This window comes from Corvus hawaiiensis, chromosome 3 (assembly GCF_020740725.1).
Source record: "Corvus hawaiiensis isolate bCorHaw1 chromosome 3, bCorHaw1.pri.cur, whole genome shotgun sequence".
In the NCBI taxonomy this organism is placed as follows: Eukaryota; Metazoa; Chordata; class Aves; order Passeriformes; family Corvidae; genus Corvus; species Corvus hawaiiensis.
The window spans coordinates 81,324,013-81,344,133 of record NC_063215.1 but is presented as its reverse complement, the minus strand read 5'-3'; the positions used below and the strand labels follow the sequence as shown (position 1 = coordinate 81,344,133).

The 20,121-nt window shown below is 36.5% G+C and overlaps 1 protein-coding gene across 5 annotated transcripts in view; it reads left to right on the top strand.

The window, feature by feature from the left end:
• The window catches only part of BIRC6 (baculoviral IAP repeat containing 6), a 176,726-nt gene that overhangs the window by 55,640 nt on the left and 100,965 nt on the right, over positions 1-20,121 (top strand). For 2 of the 5 annotated variants that reach the window (XM_048299367.1, XM_048299365.1), the window contains exons 22-41: positions 651-784; positions 1,884-2,030; positions 2,604-2,791; positions 3,420-3,734; positions 4,121-4,220; positions 4,714-4,928; positions 5,098-5,306; positions 5,598-5,944; positions 7,001-7,220; positions 8,148-8,281; positions 10,789-10,926; positions 11,743-11,870; positions 12,291-12,422; positions 14,334-14,549; positions 14,930-15,113; positions 15,510-15,665; positions 16,014-16,147; positions 17,761-17,914; positions 18,695-18,811; positions 19,732-19,886. In XM_048299367.1, coding sequence (XP_048155324.1) covers positions 651-784; positions 1,884-2,030; positions 2,604-2,791; positions 3,420-3,734; positions 4,121-4,220; positions 4,714-4,928; positions 5,098-5,306; positions 5,598-5,944; positions 7,001-7,220; positions 8,148-8,281; positions 10,789-10,926; positions 11,743-11,870; positions 12,291-12,422; positions 14,334-14,549; positions 14,930-15,113; positions 15,510-15,665; positions 16,014-16,147; positions 17,761-17,914; positions 18,695-18,811; positions 19,732-19,886 — 3,523 coding nt within the window. The remainder of the gene's footprint in view (positions 1-650; positions 785-1,883; positions 2,031-2,603; positions 2,792-3,419; positions 3,735-4,120; positions 4,221-4,713; positions 4,929-5,097; positions 5,307-5,597; positions 5,945-7,000; positions 7,221-8,147; positions 8,282-10,788; positions 10,927-11,742; positions 11,871-12,290; positions 12,423-14,333; positions 14,550-14,929; positions 15,114-15,509; positions 15,666-16,013; positions 16,148-17,760; positions 17,915-18,694; positions 18,812-19,731; positions 19,887-20,121) is intronic. The other 3 variants (XM_048299366.1, XM_048299368.1, XM_048299369.1) reach the window with 3 other exon arrangements.

Here is a 20,121-nt window from a genome sequence, read left to right as displayed (position 1 = left end):
CAAACGAACAAAAAACCCCACTGATCTTGATACTACTTTGGAGTTGCCTTCTTCTTGGCTTATAAAAACCCTAATTGGTTTGGGACCACTTTGAGTGATGGTGCTATTTTTTCCCCTCCAGCACTGCCAGAGTAAATGTTACGAGTTTTCTTCTGTTGAGGTATTTATCGCGAGCGTTGATTGGTATGCCTAGCAGCATTTCCTTTTTTAATTCTTACTTCAGCTGGAAGAACAAGCTGAGGTGGAATTTCTTCCGCTGTTTTGGAAAAGTACTGTGTTTTTGTTGACTTCAGACAAAAGTCTGATTTACCATGTGCAGGTGTGTGTATTGCTGTGGCTCATTGTCTAAGGCTTGTAGTTCTAGTTTCCATGTCTAGTGTGATTGTGTGTCATGTTTCCAGGACAGTATTACATCTTCAAAACTATTTAGTAATGAAGAGTTACTTATTTAGCATTATAAGCTGTTTAAAAATGCCATCTAATAAATTATTTTAATGAAGTGTAAGTAAGTGATAATTTCAAAGATGTGTCAAATGAATGAACAGAATAGTTTGGAATATAATAAATCCTGATGGTGAAACACTTGACCTTTTCCTGTAATTTTATATGAATTCTTATTGTGTGAATGGTGCTGTTTGTCCTATTTGCAGATACGGATTATACAGTTCACCTTTTGATCCAGTTCTGTTTGATTTGGAAATATGTGGCTCTTCTTGCAAAAATGTGTACAACAGCAGCATTGGAGTACAGTCAGATGAAATTGATTTGTCTGATGTTCTATCAGGTATGTATGTTTGGCAGTGATTGATTGTGGTAGAACTGGTAGATCTCTATTATACTGTTTTCTTTTCATGATTTTATACTTTCCAGCCAAGCTGAAGTCCAAGGTGTTCTCTTGCTTATGGTATCTTTTGCATTTCCTGTGGCCTTAGGGCAAGGAGTAAAAGCCTCTTTCTGGAATCTGACATTTTCTTATCCTGTAGAATATCTCAGGGTAGAGATTAGACAGAAAGGCTGCTCGTATTCCCTGGGTCAGTCATCAAGGAATCATCTGTCACTTCTTTCAGGTAGCTTCCTTGAGGGGTGTGTTACTATTCATTCAGGCTAGCAACACTCACATAGGCAGACAAACCTATATGGATTTTTCTGAAGTTGGGAAACTGCCATATGGCGTTTCTCAAATATAAAGGTTTAATGGGGTATTTTTTCTGGTTTAGAGGAGCTAAAATACCTTAAAAGCATTTTTGTGTCTGTCTTCTCAGGTTAATTCATAAGTGAATCTTTAGGCCCTGCAATGTCCTAAAGAACTAGATAATTTTTACCTGTCAGGAAATTCTTTTCATAGCAAGCGTATTCATGAGTCATAGTGATTCCTTTCCTTCTCATGTATGCTGTTGTCTTTCTCCTTCCTATCCCTTCCTCCATACAACTCTGTCAGTTTGTTTGGATATTGATTAATAGTCTGGGTTTTATACTAAATTCGTGCATGATCGTAGTTGGTCTGACAGTTTCTTCCTCTTCCTTTGCAGTAGATATATCCAGTATCAATGTATTTTTGCAAGCTAATTTGCTTTCAGTGTAGAAAGAGTAGAGCATCCATCATATATAATTTATTTCTGGAATTAAGAAGATTATACTACGCTTCTGTCACAGTTGACAGTTTGACTTATTAATATATTCTGTTCAGATTTGACAGCATTATCATTTTAAAAATACACTTCCATTTATATTGAGGATATGATAGTGTTAAGATGTTTCTTTTACAACATGAACTAATAAAATATGTGCATTATATTTAGTTGTCCCTTTTGACACTTCATGACTTGAAATTTCACTATCAAGAAAACATTGGCTGACTGTGCAGATACATGTTTCTCTTTCAGGAAATGGGAAAATAAGTAGCTGTGCAGCTGCTGAAGGTAGTTTTACTTCCCTTACTGGACTTCTGGAAGTTGAACCTCTGCACTTCACCTGTGTTTCAACAAGTGATGGAACTAGAATAGAAAGGGACGATGCAAGTACGTTTACTGGTATATACAATTTTTCATTTTTTCTACTTGTCATAGTTCCACAATACATTTTTAATTGAACATAACGGCACTGTTTGACAAACGGATTGCTTGTAGTTTTGCAAGTGTTGAAATGTTTTGTCTGTGGTTTGTTTTTTCTTAAATAATTTCTATATGCTATATAACTATGAAATATATTCTATATAGTTCTTCTATAAATTTCTGTAATTTCTGTATTTCTTGGATCTTAGCAAACAAATTGGATTAAAAATTATTAATTTGAATCAGTTTGTTTCTACTGGAGAGTATAGCGTACAAGCTTGCATCTTTATGTTACAGCCTTTTGTGGTGGAGGAATTCCAGAACTAATAGGTGGCTTTTCTGTAATCCAAGTATTGCATGCATGACCAGTGTGCGTCTATAAACCATATGCTTTGTAGTTCAAGATGATGTTAATTTGTAGCAAGAACTGGATAAAAAGAGATACTTGTCTTGTTTTTACGTCACTCTGAACAATTAATAAAGAATTAAAGGTGTGTTTTATAATTTCTACATACATGTTTTGTTTTGGTTTGTTTGTTTGTTTCATGCCAGTGAGTACCTTTGGGGTTACCCCAGCAGTTGGTGGCCTCTCTTCTGGAACGGTTGGGGAAGCCTCGACAGCACTGAGTTCAGCAGCCCAGGTAGCTTTGCAGTCTCTCTCTCATGCAATGGCCTCAGCCGAGCAACAGCTCCAGGTGCTGCAAGAGAAACAGCAGCAGCTTTTGAAGCTTCAGCAACAGGTTGGAGGCTATTTGGCTCTTTTTAGTGCTGTATCTAAACTTCGAAAGCTGAGAAAGTAGTTGCAGAGCTAGTTGCCTTTTTTTTCTCCATAGTGTGTCTGAGGAAGGAACTGCTCAGCACTCTGGTTCAGTCTTCTTAAGCAAAGTGCTGGGAGTGTCTCCCATGCTGCTTTGGTCTTTCAGACTTGTTTTTTGTGTATTTTAAGGGTGGGTTGGGAGTTTGTAATAAAATCTAAGTCTTCATACGTAAATATATCAGTCTGAAATTGAAAAAGCCCACTGAAATGAAAAGCACAGTTGCTGACCCAGGGAAGTACCAGTCATAAAGCCATTGTTATTATGGGCCTTGGCTTCATTGACTCTTACTTTGCTGTTCAGTGGTAGGGTTTTGGTTTGTTTTGATTACTCCATCTAACTACTCATGTTCCTCAGCAAGTAAGTCAAATTAAATAGTTTAATAGTTTAATTTTTCAGCTTATAGTTGGTCATTTAACTTGGCAATGTTGAAGGTAGCTTAGGTTTATTAAATCCAGTTATATAATCAAAGCTGAACTTGTGGTTCAATACTACTCCTGTGTTCACAAGTGGTATTATCTGCTACATACACTTGCTTTCATCTTCTCCACAGAAAGCTAAGCTGGAAGCAAAACTGCATCAGACAACAGCAGCAGCGGCAGCAGCAGCATCAGCAGTTGGTCCTGTTCACAACTCTGTGCCTTCTAATACAGTAGCAGCTCCAGGGTTCTTCATTCATCCTTCAGATGTCATTCCACCCACTCCAAAAACAACTCCTCTCTTCATGACTCCACCTTTGACTCCACCTAATGAAGCAGTTTCTGCTGTTATTAATGCAGAGCTTGCTCAGCTTTTTCCTGGTTCAGTCATTGACCCCCCAACAGTTAACCTTGCAGCACATAACAAAAATACAAGCAAGTCTAGAACGGTAATTATTTTCTTTTTCTTTTTTTCCTTAGTGAAACAAGATGCTGTAAGCATTACCAGGGTCTTAATTTGTACTTCAATGCTAGTAAATATATGTTTATTTGGGTGAAATGTGATAACTATATCACTAAATTTACACCATCTGAAAAGAACTTAAGAAAGCAAGGTAGTATTGTTATAGTACCTCATAAGGTTTCTCTTTATTGGAGCTAGCTTAACTGTGTAAGGAGTTATTAATCCTTTGAACTTAGTGGTTAATATATTTTGATGGTTCATGCTCACATCTAAGTGTAGTGAGGTGTTGTCAAAATGGTATATCTTTAACAGCTCACAGTAAATGCGTAGATTTTAATCACTTAATTTTACTGATGTTTTTCCACTCTTCAGAATCCACTTGGATCTGGCCTTGCTCTTGCAATATCTCATGCTTCACATTTTCTTCAACCTCCACCTCATCAGTCAATTATTATAGAGCGAATGCACTCAGGTAAAAGCACAATTCCTGATAATAATTTTGACACATGTTCTAATGAGAAGTGGAAATTTTTCTGGGGCTTTAAGTAAGTTGCTTAGCTACAGTCTCTCTTAGCTTTCCAGAGTAAAGATATTTCTCAGTGTGCATTGTGTCATATCTGGGAGTTTAAGACCCAGCATTTGGTGATAGTTGAAAAATCCTGGGGACTTGGGAAATATGTTGGGTCTCTGAACCTGTTCAGAAATAATTCATAAAAAGCAAAACAGCTTCATTTAAGTTGATGCCAAAATTTTCTTCTTGAAGTGCTCAAGCTGTAGTAAGAGTTTCTGGGATTGTGCAGCTATTTTTAACTTCAGGTATACAAATATACTTTTTAAACAATGCATAAACCCTTATATACCTTTTAAACAATACATAAACAGTGGCTTTATTGTTTGAGAAGTAATACGTCTTGCTGGTTAGCACACTCTGGTCTTTTAGGCAATCCTGTGTTTTTCTCCCCTAGGAGCAAGAAGATTTGTGACGCTGGATTTTGGAAGACCTATTTTACTGACAGATGTATTGATTCCCACCTGTGGAGATTTGGCTTCTTTGTCCATTGACATCTGGACTTTAGGAGAAGAAGTGGATGGAAGGCGACTGGTAGTGGCTACTGACATTAGCACACATTCACTTATTTTACATGACTTGCTGCCACCCCCAGTTTGCAGGTTTATGAAGGTAAAAGGATCTTTTAAGTTCTTGATGTTTGTTAGTATGTGAATTTTCACTTAAGTTCTCCTTAGACCAAACTTTTGTTGGCTATAAATTTTTAATGTATTTTTGACTTCATGGATTTTTTGCCTGTTTTGATACAATTGTGTTACAATATAGTTGCGCTTTTTTTCAGATCACTGTTATTGGTCGATATGGTAGCACAAATGCCAGAGCGAAAATCCCATTAGGATTTTATTATGGCCATACCTATATCCTACCCTTTGAAAATGAGCTGAAACTAATGCACGATCCCCTCAGAGGAGAAGGTGAAGCAGCAAATCAGCCAGAAATTGATCAACATTTGGCAATGATGGTTGCATTGCAGGAAGACATACAGTGCAGGTTAGCAGGGAAAAAAAGTATATTTGCTAGTTATTTTAATGTAAAACACCGGGATATCATAATGTTACAGATTTTTTTTCTTCCCATTATATTCTTCAGACCAGAAAATACTCTGCTGTTGTAGAGTGGTTGTGAATGCAGTAACAAAGACTACACTGTATTTTTTTTCAGTATCTCTTTTTACAGTGCATTCACAATGGACCAGAAGTTGTCTTCTGGTAGGGTGACTGTCAAATGTATTGCTGTTTGCTAATGTGTATTGAATTGTGGTTTTTTAATATTTCCCTTTAGGTACAATTTGGCCTGTCATCGGTTAGAAATCCTTCTGCAGAGTATTGACCTGCCACCACTCAACAGTGCTAACAATGCCCAGTACTTTTTGAGGAAGCCAGACAAAGCAGTAGAAGAAGACAGCAGAGTATTTTCTGCTTACCAGGACTGCATTCAGCTACAGCTTCAACTCAACTTGGCTCACCATGCTGTTCAGAGACTCAAAGTAGCTTTAGGTGCAAGCAGGAAAACACTGAAGGAACAATCGGATCCAAAAGAGTTGATTCAGATGTCATCCACAGAACAGTTACGCACCATCATTAGATACTTACTGGATACTTTGCTCAGTTTGCTACATTCGTCCAATGGTTAGTACTTTTTGAGGTTTTGATTTTTTTGTCATGTTAGTAGAAACAATTTCCAAGTTTTTGTATTTCTTGACCTGCACTTTCCTACTATAAGGCCTTTAAACTATGTTTAGATATAAAATCATAGAAATGTAGAATGGTGTTTGAGTTTGAAGGGATCTTAAAAATCATCTAGTTCCAACACCCTGCCATGGAGAGTGACACCTTCCACTAGACCAGGCTGCTCCAAGCCACATTTACTGTCATTTTAGTAGCTGATAACAAACATTGTCAAGTTTTACCAGTGGCACCAAGCTGGCCTAACCACTTACTGAAAAGGATAGAAGGTGTCAAGGTCCTTCTCGCTTTTCTGTAGTCCTGGCTGCGTATTCCTTTGTTCAGATAGTCATCTGATCCTTCTGTGGTATGAACCGGTTTGCTGAAGTAACAAAAAACTGCCCAGGCAGAATCACCTTGTGGAAGTATCTGTGAGCATTGAAGCCTGTGCAATGCTGGGGATTGATTAAGTAGTTAGAAGTGGACTGAGGAAGCAGACGTTGCTTTTAGAGTGGTGACGGTAGTGAACTCATAAAACCAGTATTTCTGCTCAGCTCACAATTTTCTATTATCCAGTAAAGATTTTTATTTCCTAAGCTTGCCATTGAAAGAAGTCTTGGAGAATTGAAATTGAAAAATCTGAGTAGGAATGTTGGTTTGTGTTTTTTGTTGTTTTTTTGTTTGTTTGTTTTTTTGGGTTTTTTTAAACAACAAAAAAAGGCAGAACATTGTTCTATTGATAGACTGTCTGTCTTGTGATTTTCTGTGCCAGTTGTACTAAAGCATGATGATGGTTTGCTTTTTGCATTGTGTAGACTCTGGGGGGGTATTTGTATTGATTTGGTTTTGACCAAATGGCCTGGTGGTTGACTTATGTGCAAATTACCATCTCCCCATATGTTCCCTCCTCCTTTACTCCTGTGCCAATTAGTTTAACTGTAGTAGTTTCAAAAACTTACTGCAAACTTCTTCCTATGTTTTCAAGTCTCTTTAAGCAGAGGTGTTCTCTTTCCTTAAAAGGGCACTCAGTTCCTGTGGTTCTGCAGAGTACTTTTCATGCTCAAGCTTGTGAAGAATTATTTAAACACCTGTGTATCAGTGGAACCCCCAAGATACGATTGCATACTGGCCTTCTGCTTGTTCAGCTCTGTGGAGGTGAAAGGTGGTGGGGTCAGTTTCTCTCAAACGTACTGCAGGAATTATACAATTCAGAACAACTTCTCATATTTCCACAAGACAGGTAAGATATAGATTTATATTGATACATTACCTGTGGATCAGTGAAGTAATTCCATTGTTCATAATTTAGCATTGGAATTGACGAAATCAGACTGAAGGGTACTTATCCATGGTTTTCTCTGGTTTAAGAAATAGACCATGAAAAGTGCTGCAGATGATAGATGTCCAATTGCAGTTATTTATTGCACCTATTTGGTTCTTACACCACAAAAATTTGCTATTTTTTCTTGCTTGGAGAACTTCATATACCTAGGAGGATTGCTCCCCAGTGTCAAAAGTGGTCTTCTCCTTTATCAGGCTTAAGTGTACCCTCACCATAGAGCTGCTCTCCTCTGGCATTTGAAAGTGGGATTGAGACTGGAAGGTACACTATTAGCATTTAATACAAAAGATTGCACTGATATAAGAGCAGGAACGTGTAGAGTTGAGGACTGAATGTTAGATGTATTGATTATTTCAGATTATTGATTGAGGTCTTTAATATTCCAAATCTTAGCATTTTATTTTAATCAAACGTATTTGCTGTTTAGTGGCTTTCTGCCTTCTTTGAACAGCAACATGTGTTGTTTCATATCTTTTTAAAATTAATTCAAAGATATAAAAATACATGGATTTAATTCTCTTTCCCTGCTGTTCAGTAATATATAATAGGAAATAAAATATATGAGATTTTGTTTCAGATGTGGAAGGCTCTGCTGACCTCTTGAGGGTGAAAAAGATGATGTTCACCCTAAAATGCTGCATTAACCTTAAAAACAATAGAATGTGAAATCCACTCTGTTTGCTGGGCCACAGTACTGCTTTCTGTACCAACCTGTCTGTGTCTCAGATGAAAGCCTGGGACAATATTGTTATATAAGGGGTGTTGCAGGATATTACTGAATCTGAAAAAGAGATAAAATCTTAAATATGTAAATTTTATTTTTAGGGTCTTCATGTTGCTTTCTTGCATTGGCCAAAGATCGCTTAGCAACAGTGGTGTTTTAGAAAGTTTACTTAATCTCCTGGATAACCTGCTGTCACCACTGCAACCTCATTTACCTGTGCACAGAAGAACTGAAGGTAGCCCTCTAATTTGGGAAATTATTTTCATATACATTATAAACTAGAAAATGGAGAGATTAACTCACAAATTTTGGTGTATTAAAAGAAGAAACTGCTTGTTTACTATATTTCTAAAACACAGTTGTCTTTTAAAATGTGATGAGTCTTCTTGTTCTTCAGGTGCTAAAAGAGATTCCTCCTCCAACCCCATTAAAACCTGAGAAAAATGTATTTGCTTTTAATTCAGCTAGGAAGCTTTGGCAGAGTGTCTGGCATTCAATGTACAGACAGCTCTAGTGAATGACTTTGGAATTTAATGCTTTGGAAAGAAATGCACCTTTCTGCTTATGAGATCCTTTCTAAGTTTCAAACTTTTGAGGTGAAACACAGATACAAAGACAAGTTTGTTAGGTGTATCTGCACGGTTTCTGCAAACTACATGGAGTTTGTTTTTTTGTTCTTGTGGGGCTTTTTGTAATTACAAGGAATTTACATTTTTTTGATCCGAAGAATTTACTGAAATTATATTCTGCGAACTTGATTTTCTTTGAGTGTTCTTTTAACTACCACAAGGTTGAGCAAATTCTTACTTTTGAAAACATCACACCCTAGGCTACTTCATTTGTTATGTACAGATAGCAAAGCATCATAGAGGATACATTGTTTAAAATTCTTAGCCTTGTGAGGTCTTTAGGTGCCAGCTGAGACTCCGTCCTTAGTTTTCCCTCATCTCCTGATGTTAACAGACCTACAGCTGGTGTCAGAAGCTGTCCTATTGCTTCCCACTGATCTACCATGTACTTTCTCTATTGGGGCCATATCCTGCTATAGTCTCTACCTAGTTTGAGGCAAACCCAAGCTTACATCTCCTCTACCTCTGTTTGCACTCTCCCCACAGCTTCCAATTCCTTTCATAGCTCTTGCCTTACTAGTTGTCCTCATGGAGGACTTTAGGAAGCAGAAGTAACTGATACTTCAGAGCTTTATTTGCTGGTCTTCCAGCTTCCTTCTTCCTGGACAGTACAGGTGAGTACTAGGGCAATATTATGTGTGGTGGAAGCATCAGGTATGGCAGAAGAAATTCCTATTTGAGAACTATCACACATAACTAAAGGGTCAAAGGGGTGAAAACTTACTGGGGAAAAAGTGAAAAAACAAAGGAAAACCAGAGCAAGAGGTGAGTGTTATGGGTGGAGAGAAGTAGTAAACTTTGAGGCCGAAAGAGGAAAAAAGGAATAAGCGAAAGACACATGGAGGGAGGGAGGGAGGGAGGGAGGGAGAGAAGTTGAGAATTCTGATTTCATTTTTTTTTTGAGAGATAAAAGGAAAAGAAATGGTCTTGTATGAAAAGGTATGTACTCACTCACTCTGCAGCAGGCTCCTTTCTCTTTATTCTGCCAACCAAAAAGGTGTGTAGTGGTCACCAGTGCTGCTCATTTCTGTTCTTGCAATTTAGTCTGTGGTTCCAGTCCAGGTCCTCTTATGGACCTGTTGGGGTCCTTCCTCTGCCTGCTTGGGCTGCTTTCTGTCAGAGTGTGCTCAGGAAACTGGGGTTAACAAGTCAGGCTGCATCCTACTGCTTGGATGTCAGCAACATGTGATTTTGGATGGGTTGTTTCTGTGCCTTAGTTTTCTCGTTTGATCTGCATTTAATAATAGTTTGAGTTAATTATAGCATTTTTGAGGCCAGTGCATGAAAAGCACAGTGCAGTAAAATGTGGCTCAGCACAGTGCACTGATATGAAAACGTGTGTGTAACCTCTAGTGCTGATGTCTTTGCTGGATTGACAGTTGTATAGAAGTATGCCATTTGCATAATGACTGTAATTAAGTGGTCGTTATTTGTTGGTTTCTGGTCTTTGTTGAGCTTACTTTGTATGAGTTTACTTCAGAACTGTTCATTTAGATTTGTCCATGTGCACAAAGATTTTTCTTGCATGATGCGCAAGATACGTTTCTTTCCTTTCTGCCTGTACAAAAATATGGCATTTAAAATGTGACACTGAAATAGACAATAGCCAGTCATTAGTGCCACCAGCGTGGTTCATCAAGTCTGAAGTCACTCTTGGCTTTCCTGCAACTTACTCAGATAGCTACATGAAAATAAACTAATGAACAAGTGAAAATGGAGGTATTTGTCTGCATGGTTATAACTAACTTATTGAAGCCCTGCTTGATGGAGGAATTTCACACAATAGAATTTGAGACATCTACTTTATGTGCTTTAATGCAAGCAGCTGTCATTATGCATCTGGTATTCAGGAAATTTAGGCATACAATTTTTGACTCTTCACAGTTGAGGTGTAGCTTTTGACTTCGGACTTCATCAGAGTAAGAGAACTGACATTTTCCTTTGCACCTAAGTTTTATACGGATTTCTTCTCTCATTTATGAGTGCTCAGACTCCAACTCTCCTTTTAAAAAACAAAAAGAGGGGAGTGGAATCTTTGTGGCCTAGTGAAATGTGTGACATTTGTTACCTGTTCAGAACTTTATTAAGGCACTCGAATCTGTTTATTTTGAAGGAGTTTTAGATATTCCCATGATCAGTTGGGTTGTAATGCTGGTGTCCAGACTGCTGGATTATGTAGCTACTGTTGAAGATGAAGCAGCCACAGCCAAGAAACCCCTGAATGGAAAAGAAAGGGAACGATTTTTGACAGGTACATCACATTTACTATCAAAACTTGGTTCTATGGGTATTGCTCTGGGAGCTGTTCAAATACCTAAAATCTATTTTCTATTCACTTGAAAAAAGAGATTTTTAAAACGGATTTTGTGGTCTTTTTATTTGCATTCTTGTCTGCTTATTTACATCCCCTTCTCCTTATAAATATGATCTCTTTCATTTTTTCAAATGAAAAATGCAGGATTGATTCTAGTTTGTAAAATGTCTGTGTGTTACCCTGTGACTTTGGGACTTTACAATTGAGAGTGCACCATGTTGAGACACTTTGTATTGTGAGAAAGGGCCGACAGTGTGACTTCATGAATGTTTTGGTATTTGTGTCCACTGTTTTTAAATGTGATTTTTGCCTGGTTTTCATTTATTTCATAATGGTAGTAGTAATAATAATAATATGTAGCATGCATTGTTGTTATTATTATCATCATCATTATTATCATTGTTATTATTATTTTGATTAGCTATGGTTTTCTTTTAATATCTTTCCTAAAAATGAAAATAAAGCTTTTATGTTATGAAGCTATTCATTCATCTATTTTTACTTAGGACAGAGTTGCTTGCCTGCTTATATGTTCTAAGAATAATGAAAAAAGATGGTACCACTGCATTTTAAAATCTCACAGAAATATTAACTGTGAATGGGGATAGTTGAATAATGCCAAGAGTTAGCTTTTGCTTGTTTCTTTAGTACTTAGTATATGGAGATGCCAACTATTGAAACATAAAGGCTTTTCTCTAGAGTTAAATGAGTTTAATAAGATGGATTAATTTTTTTTTTTTAAATTTCCATTAGGAAACCAGTGGAGTTTTATAAATAATAGCCTTCACACTCAGAGTCTGAGCAGATCTACTAAAGGCAACAGTAGCCTCGATAGACTGTATTCCCGAAAGATCAGAAAGCAGCTTGTGCATCATAAACAGGTGACTTCCTGCGCAGTAGTGGCTATTTTCACAGAAGTATGTCTCATTTATAGGACATCCCATTTCTTGAAACAACAGCTTTGGCCTTGGGACTCATTCAGCCTTGCTTTTGCATAGGTCTGGTTCTGTAGCTGAAGGCTGCCTAACTTCTTTGACATTCATCTAAAACCATGGGGCAAGGGATCTGCTGGAAAAACAAATGTTGGAGTGTACTGTTGTACTCTACTGGACAATAAATATAATGTACTTTCTAGATATATCTGAGTACACCTGAGTGCAAGCACCTAAGCTGTGATTTAAAAGTATTTTAAAAGCTCAAGTTACAGTTTGAACTGAAGATTGCTATCATGTGAACATACTGATCCTTTTAACATCTTATTGCTTAAATTTTCATTTATTCCTATTAACATTTTCTTTTAGCAACTTAACTTATTAAAAGCAAAGCAGAAGGCTTTGGTGGAACAGATGGAAAAAGAGAAAATACAAAGCAACAAAGGATCATCATACAAACTTTTAGTAGAACAGGCAAAACTAAAGCAGGCTACTTCAAAGGTATGATGCTCTGAAACTGTAACTGACTTCTTGTCCTTTGTGTGAAAAGACCTGTTCCTGCAAAGTCATTTTTGTCCTACTTTGGCCTTACTATAAAAAGTTGTTTCATCATGGCTGCTATCAAGTATATTCTAATATTTAAAAAAAGCAGCTATCTGGAAATTTATTGCTCTGTGAGAAATAGTTTATCCTTCTACAGGGTTCTTTTAGGTAGTCATAGCCAAAATTACTAATACTCTTGTAGCTTTGGGAATGCCAGTCGTGTCATTAAACTTCGGATAACATACAGCAGTAGAAAGACAAAATAGTACTTTATATGCTAGCTTTTATGCATGATGCTCTTCTAGATGCTTTTCTGGTTGAGTAATCAGAAAATAATCATGCCAGTGTCTGTCTCCCTGAACTAATAAATATGACTTTTAAGAATTATTTTTGAAGTTTGTCATAAGCTCCTTAGCTTCCTGAAAGTACCCACCACTTCAGTTGTGGCATCTTGCAATAAGCCCCAGATACTGAGAGTTGATGTAGTAGTTAAAGAATTGGTTTGGTTATGAGAGGAGGTGCTGAAATTTATGGATTTCAGGAGATGACAACATGGACTTTGCAGGGAACACAGAAAATGTGTAAGTCTTTCTAGCTACCAAACTTAGGTATCTCTTGAAATATATACTCCCTAGTTCAAGTAGTACTCATGTCTGTTAGGATGCCTGAAAATAGGTCTGTGGAAGGAGATTACATAATGTTGGACCTTACAGACAATCTAAAGGGAAATCTTAAAACTTCCAGTAATTACGGAAAAAAAAAGTCACTAGCATAAAAATGAAACCCTAAGTTTTCACTAACTGTGCTTGTCATGAGCTGTTCTTTCCTGCACTATCTTCTGCTTTATTCCAGCAGGTTATACCAAGGGGGCTGCTTACTGGTGGCCCCTTGAGATGTCTTTAAATGAGTTACTGGCTGAACTGTGCTGTCCAGCTGTTTTAAGTTTCACTCTATAGTATCCATGTTGCATAAAAAAACCATGTTGATCTAAAGATCTTTCCTCTTGTAGTTTCTTAACTTGTAGTTAAGGTGTTAGTGTACACTTGATAGTTGCATTTTATGCAGGTTTTGCTATTTTGCCTACTAATCACTGTGACTGACTTAAAACATGTCCTGCATTTAGGAGAAGGTGAAACCTTTGCATTAGTAAATAGCTGTTTCTTTGGTCTACTTCAGTAGCTACTGCTTAAGGGAGATTATAAGAGGCATTTGTATTATCTAATGACTGCTAGTGTAGCTGATACAATGAGCTGAGCTGCTAAATGAATGCCCTTGTTGGGTGAGAGGATTAATGAAGGTACCTTCTTTTCTCCCATCACATGTAGGCCCTCTGTCAAAAAGATTGTAGTTCAGAGCCATGAGCAAATACGAAACTAGCTCAATTTAATGGTATGGCTAATGCATACTTTGTATCATGGCAGTATTAAGAAATTTAGAAATTATTGATGATTTATCTAATGTGAAGAACTGAGAAGTGAGTGTTCTTGTAAGAGTAAATTTCCATATTGGCTGTTTTTATGTGCAGTTTGCTTTATGGTAACTGTAGCTTTATGTACAGGTGTGGAAAGATGAAAGAAACTTGGAAAATATGTGGTTTTAATATGTGTTATGGCATACATAAGGCTTAATTGGCACTTCTGCGGAACTGAATTTGATAATGTGTTTGTCATCTGAGATAACATGCTGCCAAAACAAATTCTTGCCAATAAAGCCTTAATTCCATTCCAGTTTCTCATACATTTTTAGACTTCCTTTTATTTTTTAAAGAAGTTTTACAATCTCTGTTATTGCTGCCATACTGATTCATTGGGAAGAGATTTAGAGGTTAGTTTTAAACTGTAACTGTTGTTTCAAATTTAATTTCTGCAGCACTTCAAGGACTTAATACGCTTGCGTCGGACTGCAGAATGGCCTCGTTCTTCTTTAGATACAGAAGTATCAACAGCAAAGGAAACTCCAGAAATTGAACCGCTTCCCTTTACGCTGGCACATGAACGTTGTATTTCTGTAGTGCAAAAGCTGGCACTCTTTCTCTTGTCCATGGACTTTACTTGTCATGCAGATTTACTTCTTTTTGTTTGTAAGGTAAACAGGATATGGAACATCACTAGGTGACTGCAGTAGCAACCACATTAAATTAGCTTTCTATTACTACTTTTTTGCATGTTTGATGGTAAAAATCAGCTGCAGCACTAGAATTCCTAATAATTTCTGGTGGGGTTGTTTTTCTGAACTGTCACTTTTTGTGTAACTTACAATATGATGGCTTCAAAATTGCATGGAAAAATTAACTTAAAAAATCATATAATTACACTCACAAAATTCTAAAGTGTGAGCTGGTGAAAATATCTAATTTACTTGTAAGCCAAATCTAATAATCATAGAAAATAAAACTATTATATACTTTCATAGGTTTAACTATGAATAGGCATATATTTGGTTTATTTCTTTTTTTTTTTTAATAGGTTCTTGCTAGAATTGCAAATGCTACAAGACCAACAATTCATTTATGTGAGATTGTAAATGAGACTCAGTTAGAACGATTATTGCTGCTTCTTGTTGGAACTGACTTTAACAGAGGAGACATCTCTTGGGGAGGAGCATGGGCTCAGTATTCTCTGACCTGTATGCTACAGGATATTCTAGCAGGTTTGTTTTAAGTTTGTATTCTTCAGAAGGTATCTCATGCTGGAATCTTTCTTCCTTTAATATTTTGGGGGGGGGGGGGGGGGGGGTGGTTATCACTATGTTAGAATCCGCTGACACAATCGAAATTGTAAAAAAACCCAAACAAATCATAACATTTAGGGTAGTGCATAAAAATGCAATGTAAAATTACAATTACAGTGACTTGTGCATTGAAAAGTTAATATTTATTTGACCCTGATTATTTGAAAATTATTCAAAACACTTTCCCTTGGAGAAATAGTTCCCAGAGAATTTAGAGTTAGGTACAAAAAATGGCAGTTGGCTTAGACACTGGGATGTTAATTTGTAGTGGGAATAAAGCTTGAAATGAAGTTGTCTGCTTAATTTAATACGTAGGAGAGTTGTTGGCACCTATAGCAGCTGAAGCTATGGAAGAGAGTGCTTTGGGAGAAGATGCTGGAGCTTCGGCTGGAGATTCTGATGACTCTCTCCAGCAGTCCACAGTTCAGTTAGTGGAAACCATAGATGAGCCTTTGACACATGACATCACAGGTAAATAATTCCATAATTTTGTATATGTGTATTTATTGAAAAGAGTAAAAAAAATTTTACTCATCTATCAAGGTATCAGTAGAAGACTTTTTGGTGATAAATAGTATAAATAGTTTCTGATAATGAAAGAACGCAGATTATGAGTAATTCTTCCAGTTAGTTTTACATCTGACAAGTAAGAAATGGTTGTTTTTCCTATTATTTTTAAAAAGGCAACTTGATTGCATATTTTAACGTTTTCCACAAAATTGTAATACTAAAAAGCTTAAAATTATCTATTAAGTGTATTATACATCCTTGTTTTATAATTTTTACTTGCTAGTGTTAATACTCTTTCAATGATTTAAGGTGCTCCACCCTTGTCATCATTGGAAAAAGACAAGGACATTGATCTTGAATTACTGCAAGACCTGATGGAAGTTGATATTGATCCTTTGGATATTGATTTGGAAAAAGATCCCCTTGCAGCCAAAGTCTTCAAGGTATGTCACACCTAAATTTTCAGGATAACCCTTACATGAGAGAGAGTGAAATCCTTACTCTCTTACACTTCTTCAGTAGTGGTATTTGATGTCTTAGACCTGCTTCTAGTTTTTTAGAATGTTTTATGTGGAATGACAGGAAAGAATGTAAATATTCATATCTCGGTTGACCACAAAATATTTTGCTTTTGCATGAAGATACTTGTGTAAACAAGAGGTTCTGAGTTTACTCACACTTCAGCATGTGTTAAAGGCAACAAAAGCATAATAGAAAAATAAGATCTAGTCTTGCCTTTTTTATTTAGATTAGAGCATCATTTCTGTAACTGACCTTAAGATGAGTTTATACTGTTAGCATTGTGCTTAAATAAAGAAGCCAGCAGTAGGTAGTGCTCAAATTGGCTTCAGACTATGAAGAGAAGCAACTCACTTCAAAATTTGTTTCACTGGGGAACAAGGAAATTACTAAGTACTTTTGTACTTAAAATGAAGTATATACTTAAGAATATACTTAAAATAAACATATCAGGGGTAGTACAATTACATTTAGATGTAATAGTATATATATTGTCAATGTGTATGAAAAACCAAAAATATTTGGGCTTTAAAGAAACCCACTGTTCATAATGGAATATTGAGTCTCTTGTCGTTCATAAGGACGACATTTGGAGTTTTTCCATGCCTGTCTCTGTTGACTTAAACCTCTCATTTGAATTACCTTAAATTATCTGTTTCACCTCTTGCTCAGAAAACACTAATTTTTTCTGTATTCCCTCATATGTCCTTCCACCAATTACCTATCATGTAAAGATTTTTTCTTTAAATCTCAGTCTACCACCAAAAATTACACATATTGCTGAATTTCTGTGTTACTGATGTTTCCTGCCTTCTTTATTCTCCTATCATGTCATGTGGCTGTACTCTTTAGTCAACTTTATCCAAGATACCTTCATCATCTTCTTACCTGCTTTGATGTCCACTAACAAACAGCCATAAAACCACTTCTTTATTCTTAATCCTTCTTAATACTTGCTTCCATATCTGTAAAATGACAGTTGGTATTGGATCTCGCCATTAAAAAGACCAGCATATGTAAATTGCCTTCATACAGTGTAACATTATTTTTTTTCCTTGTGATCCATGTGCTTTCTTAGCACCTAAAATTATGACAGAAGTAGAGATTATTTAACTGTTTCTTTTTCAGAGCCCAGTACAAATAGTCACTGAGCCTCACTGAGGCTTCAAGGTACATGAATAGTATAGTTGTACAGTATTCTGTCTTGATAAATAACTCCTCAAAATATCTGTGTAATATTCTACTTCCAAATTTACAATATGGTACAAATGTGTGATGAAAAACTGATAATAACGTTTTAAAATTGGCTTCTTGAATCTGAGGCAGCTAACAACATAGCTGGATTGTGACAATCACTAAAGATTCAGTAGCTTACACTGCAATAAGAACTGAAACAATTTTCTAAAGCTATTGGAACCAATCTTCTGGTTTTAATTTTTTTTTAACTTCAGAGTTTGTTGTTAGTCATTAAAGGCTTTTGGCAATCTAAAGACTTGATGTTTATTGTTTTCCCTTGGTTTTTTGTTTGTTTTTTAAGCCTATAAGCAGCACCTGGTATGATTACTGGGGTGCTGAATATGGCACCTACAATTACAATCCTTACATTGGTGGTGTTGGAATTCCAGTTGCAAAACCACCCGTAACTACAGAGAAAAATGGATCACAAACTGTCAGCATATCAGTCTCTCAAGGTAAGCAATGAATTAAAGTTCTGTTTGGGGCCTCGTTTCTGTAATACTGTATTTGACACCTTAGCACAAGAAACTATTTTAGCAATATCTATGTATTTTAAGGGGAAAGAATTACATTTTATATATGCCACAATTTTTTTCCTGTGGTAACCGAGAGAATATAATGTGAAACTTACATTTTAAAAAGCCCAGCATAGCAGAAAATCTTATTTTCTAACATTTTGGAATGCACTTATAGGCAGTTTTAAATCTTTCCTATTTTCTCAGGAAATTTTGGAAGCTCTTTTCTAGTTGGCTGTACCCCAAAGCAGTGAAGTGGCACACTTGTTTCATTTGTAGGAGTACTACTGAACTGGGTGATAGATTTTTCTTCTGCCACACTGGGAAAAAACAACTTTTTGGTTCTTGTTTGAGAGCTGTTGCCTTAGGAAGAAATTACTTGAACGTATGCAGCTTGTCATGTGTGACAGTAAAGAGACTGCGAGAAGAAATATTGGTGTGTTTCACAAAAATACAGTATTTTAATAGTTATATATTTCAGGTCTGTAAGAATGTTACAGAAAGTTAGAGGAGCAAATTAAAGGTGAGATTAGCTCAGTTGTTCAGAGCGCAATGCTGATAACACCAGGGTTGTGGGTCCAATCCCCGTATGGGTTATTCTCTTAGGAGCTGGACTTGATGATCCTTGTGGGTCCCCTCCAACTCAGAATATTCTGTGATTCTGTAATTATGTGTGTCCTTGATATAACTCAGTTTTACCTCGTTTGTTGCCTTCTACAGCTTTAGATGCACGTTTAGAAGTTGGACTTGAGCAGCAGGCCGAGCTGATGCTGAAAATGATGTCCACACTGGAGGCTGATTCCATTCTACAAGCATTAACAAACACATCTCCTACATGTAACTACACGTTGTCAAATCATTCTCTTCACATAATGATCAGGATGCTTTGAAATTTGTAGTAATGTTTTCTGCAGTCACTTAGTAGCTTAGAAAAAGTTACATTTTGCTTGAATTTTCTTCTTAGGCTGAACTTTAGAGAGTTCTTTATTCAGATTTTTGAATAACTTATATGCCTGTATTTAAGACACTTTTTGAAACTGTCAAGTATGCATGTGGATTATGCTACAGTGGAGGGAAGGTTTTCATTTTTTGGCCTAGGTGCAAGTGAACATTAAGCTTCCTATGTGAAGCTGCATTTTTGGTGTTTGAAAGCTGCTTTGCATTTGACAGTTACACCTACTGAGTGATGAAATACAATTTTGAACTCAGCTGTTCAGTGAGCTTTATGTTATAAAAATGCTCATAGAGTGGTTTGCTTTTGAACCTTTTTTCAGTGAGTTGTGCTGCCCATCTTGTTAAAATGTGTTTCTTTGTAGCCCTCTGGGTACCTTAATATGGATGCAGTCATTGGTTGTATATCTAGTGATGGAGTAGGTTTAGTGACATCTTCGGACTTCACTCTCTGGAAGTTCATTATTATCTGCAACAGTTGTACCATAACGAGTGAAAGAGATGTTCCAATTGTTTGTCTTACTATTGTGTTACCAGGACACTGCTGTAATAGCTGTGAAAATGTATTTGTGTGGACTCAGTTCCAAATAGGTTTTGTGAAGATGGAAATGTCTGATATTCAAGTATGCCACTACTATGGTAGTCAGTAGTCCAATTCAGCTGAGCGCTACATTGAAGATGTTCTTGTAAATTATAAAAAAGTGTCTTTTGCTTAAGTATAAAATGCAAGGAAATAATTATGAAACTACTTCTGACAACTTTTCAAAGTAATGCATGGGGGGATGGTACCCTGTTTTGTTTTCTAGTGACGCAGTCTCCCAGTGGCACAGATGATTCATTGCTGAGGGGATTACATGCTGCTAACCAAAATGCCCAGCTGACTGTGCAGTTGTCATCTATACCTATGCTGAGTGCATGCTTCAACAAACTCTTTTCCATGCTACAAGTCCACCATGTTCAGGTATAGAATTTTGAACCTTAAAATGTTCTGATAGTACTTGTCTCTAAATTTTAAGAGTTGTTTTCCTATGCTTCTTGCTACTTAGGATTCAGGTAATCTGTTACGTTATGTGCTTTATTGCTTATGAATCTGTCAAGGACAATACCAATAATAATCAAGCTGCTGAAAGCTTTTGTCAGAGAAGACATTGTTTGTTACAGTGGAAAACTGGTATACATTTTCATATTTAAAAACA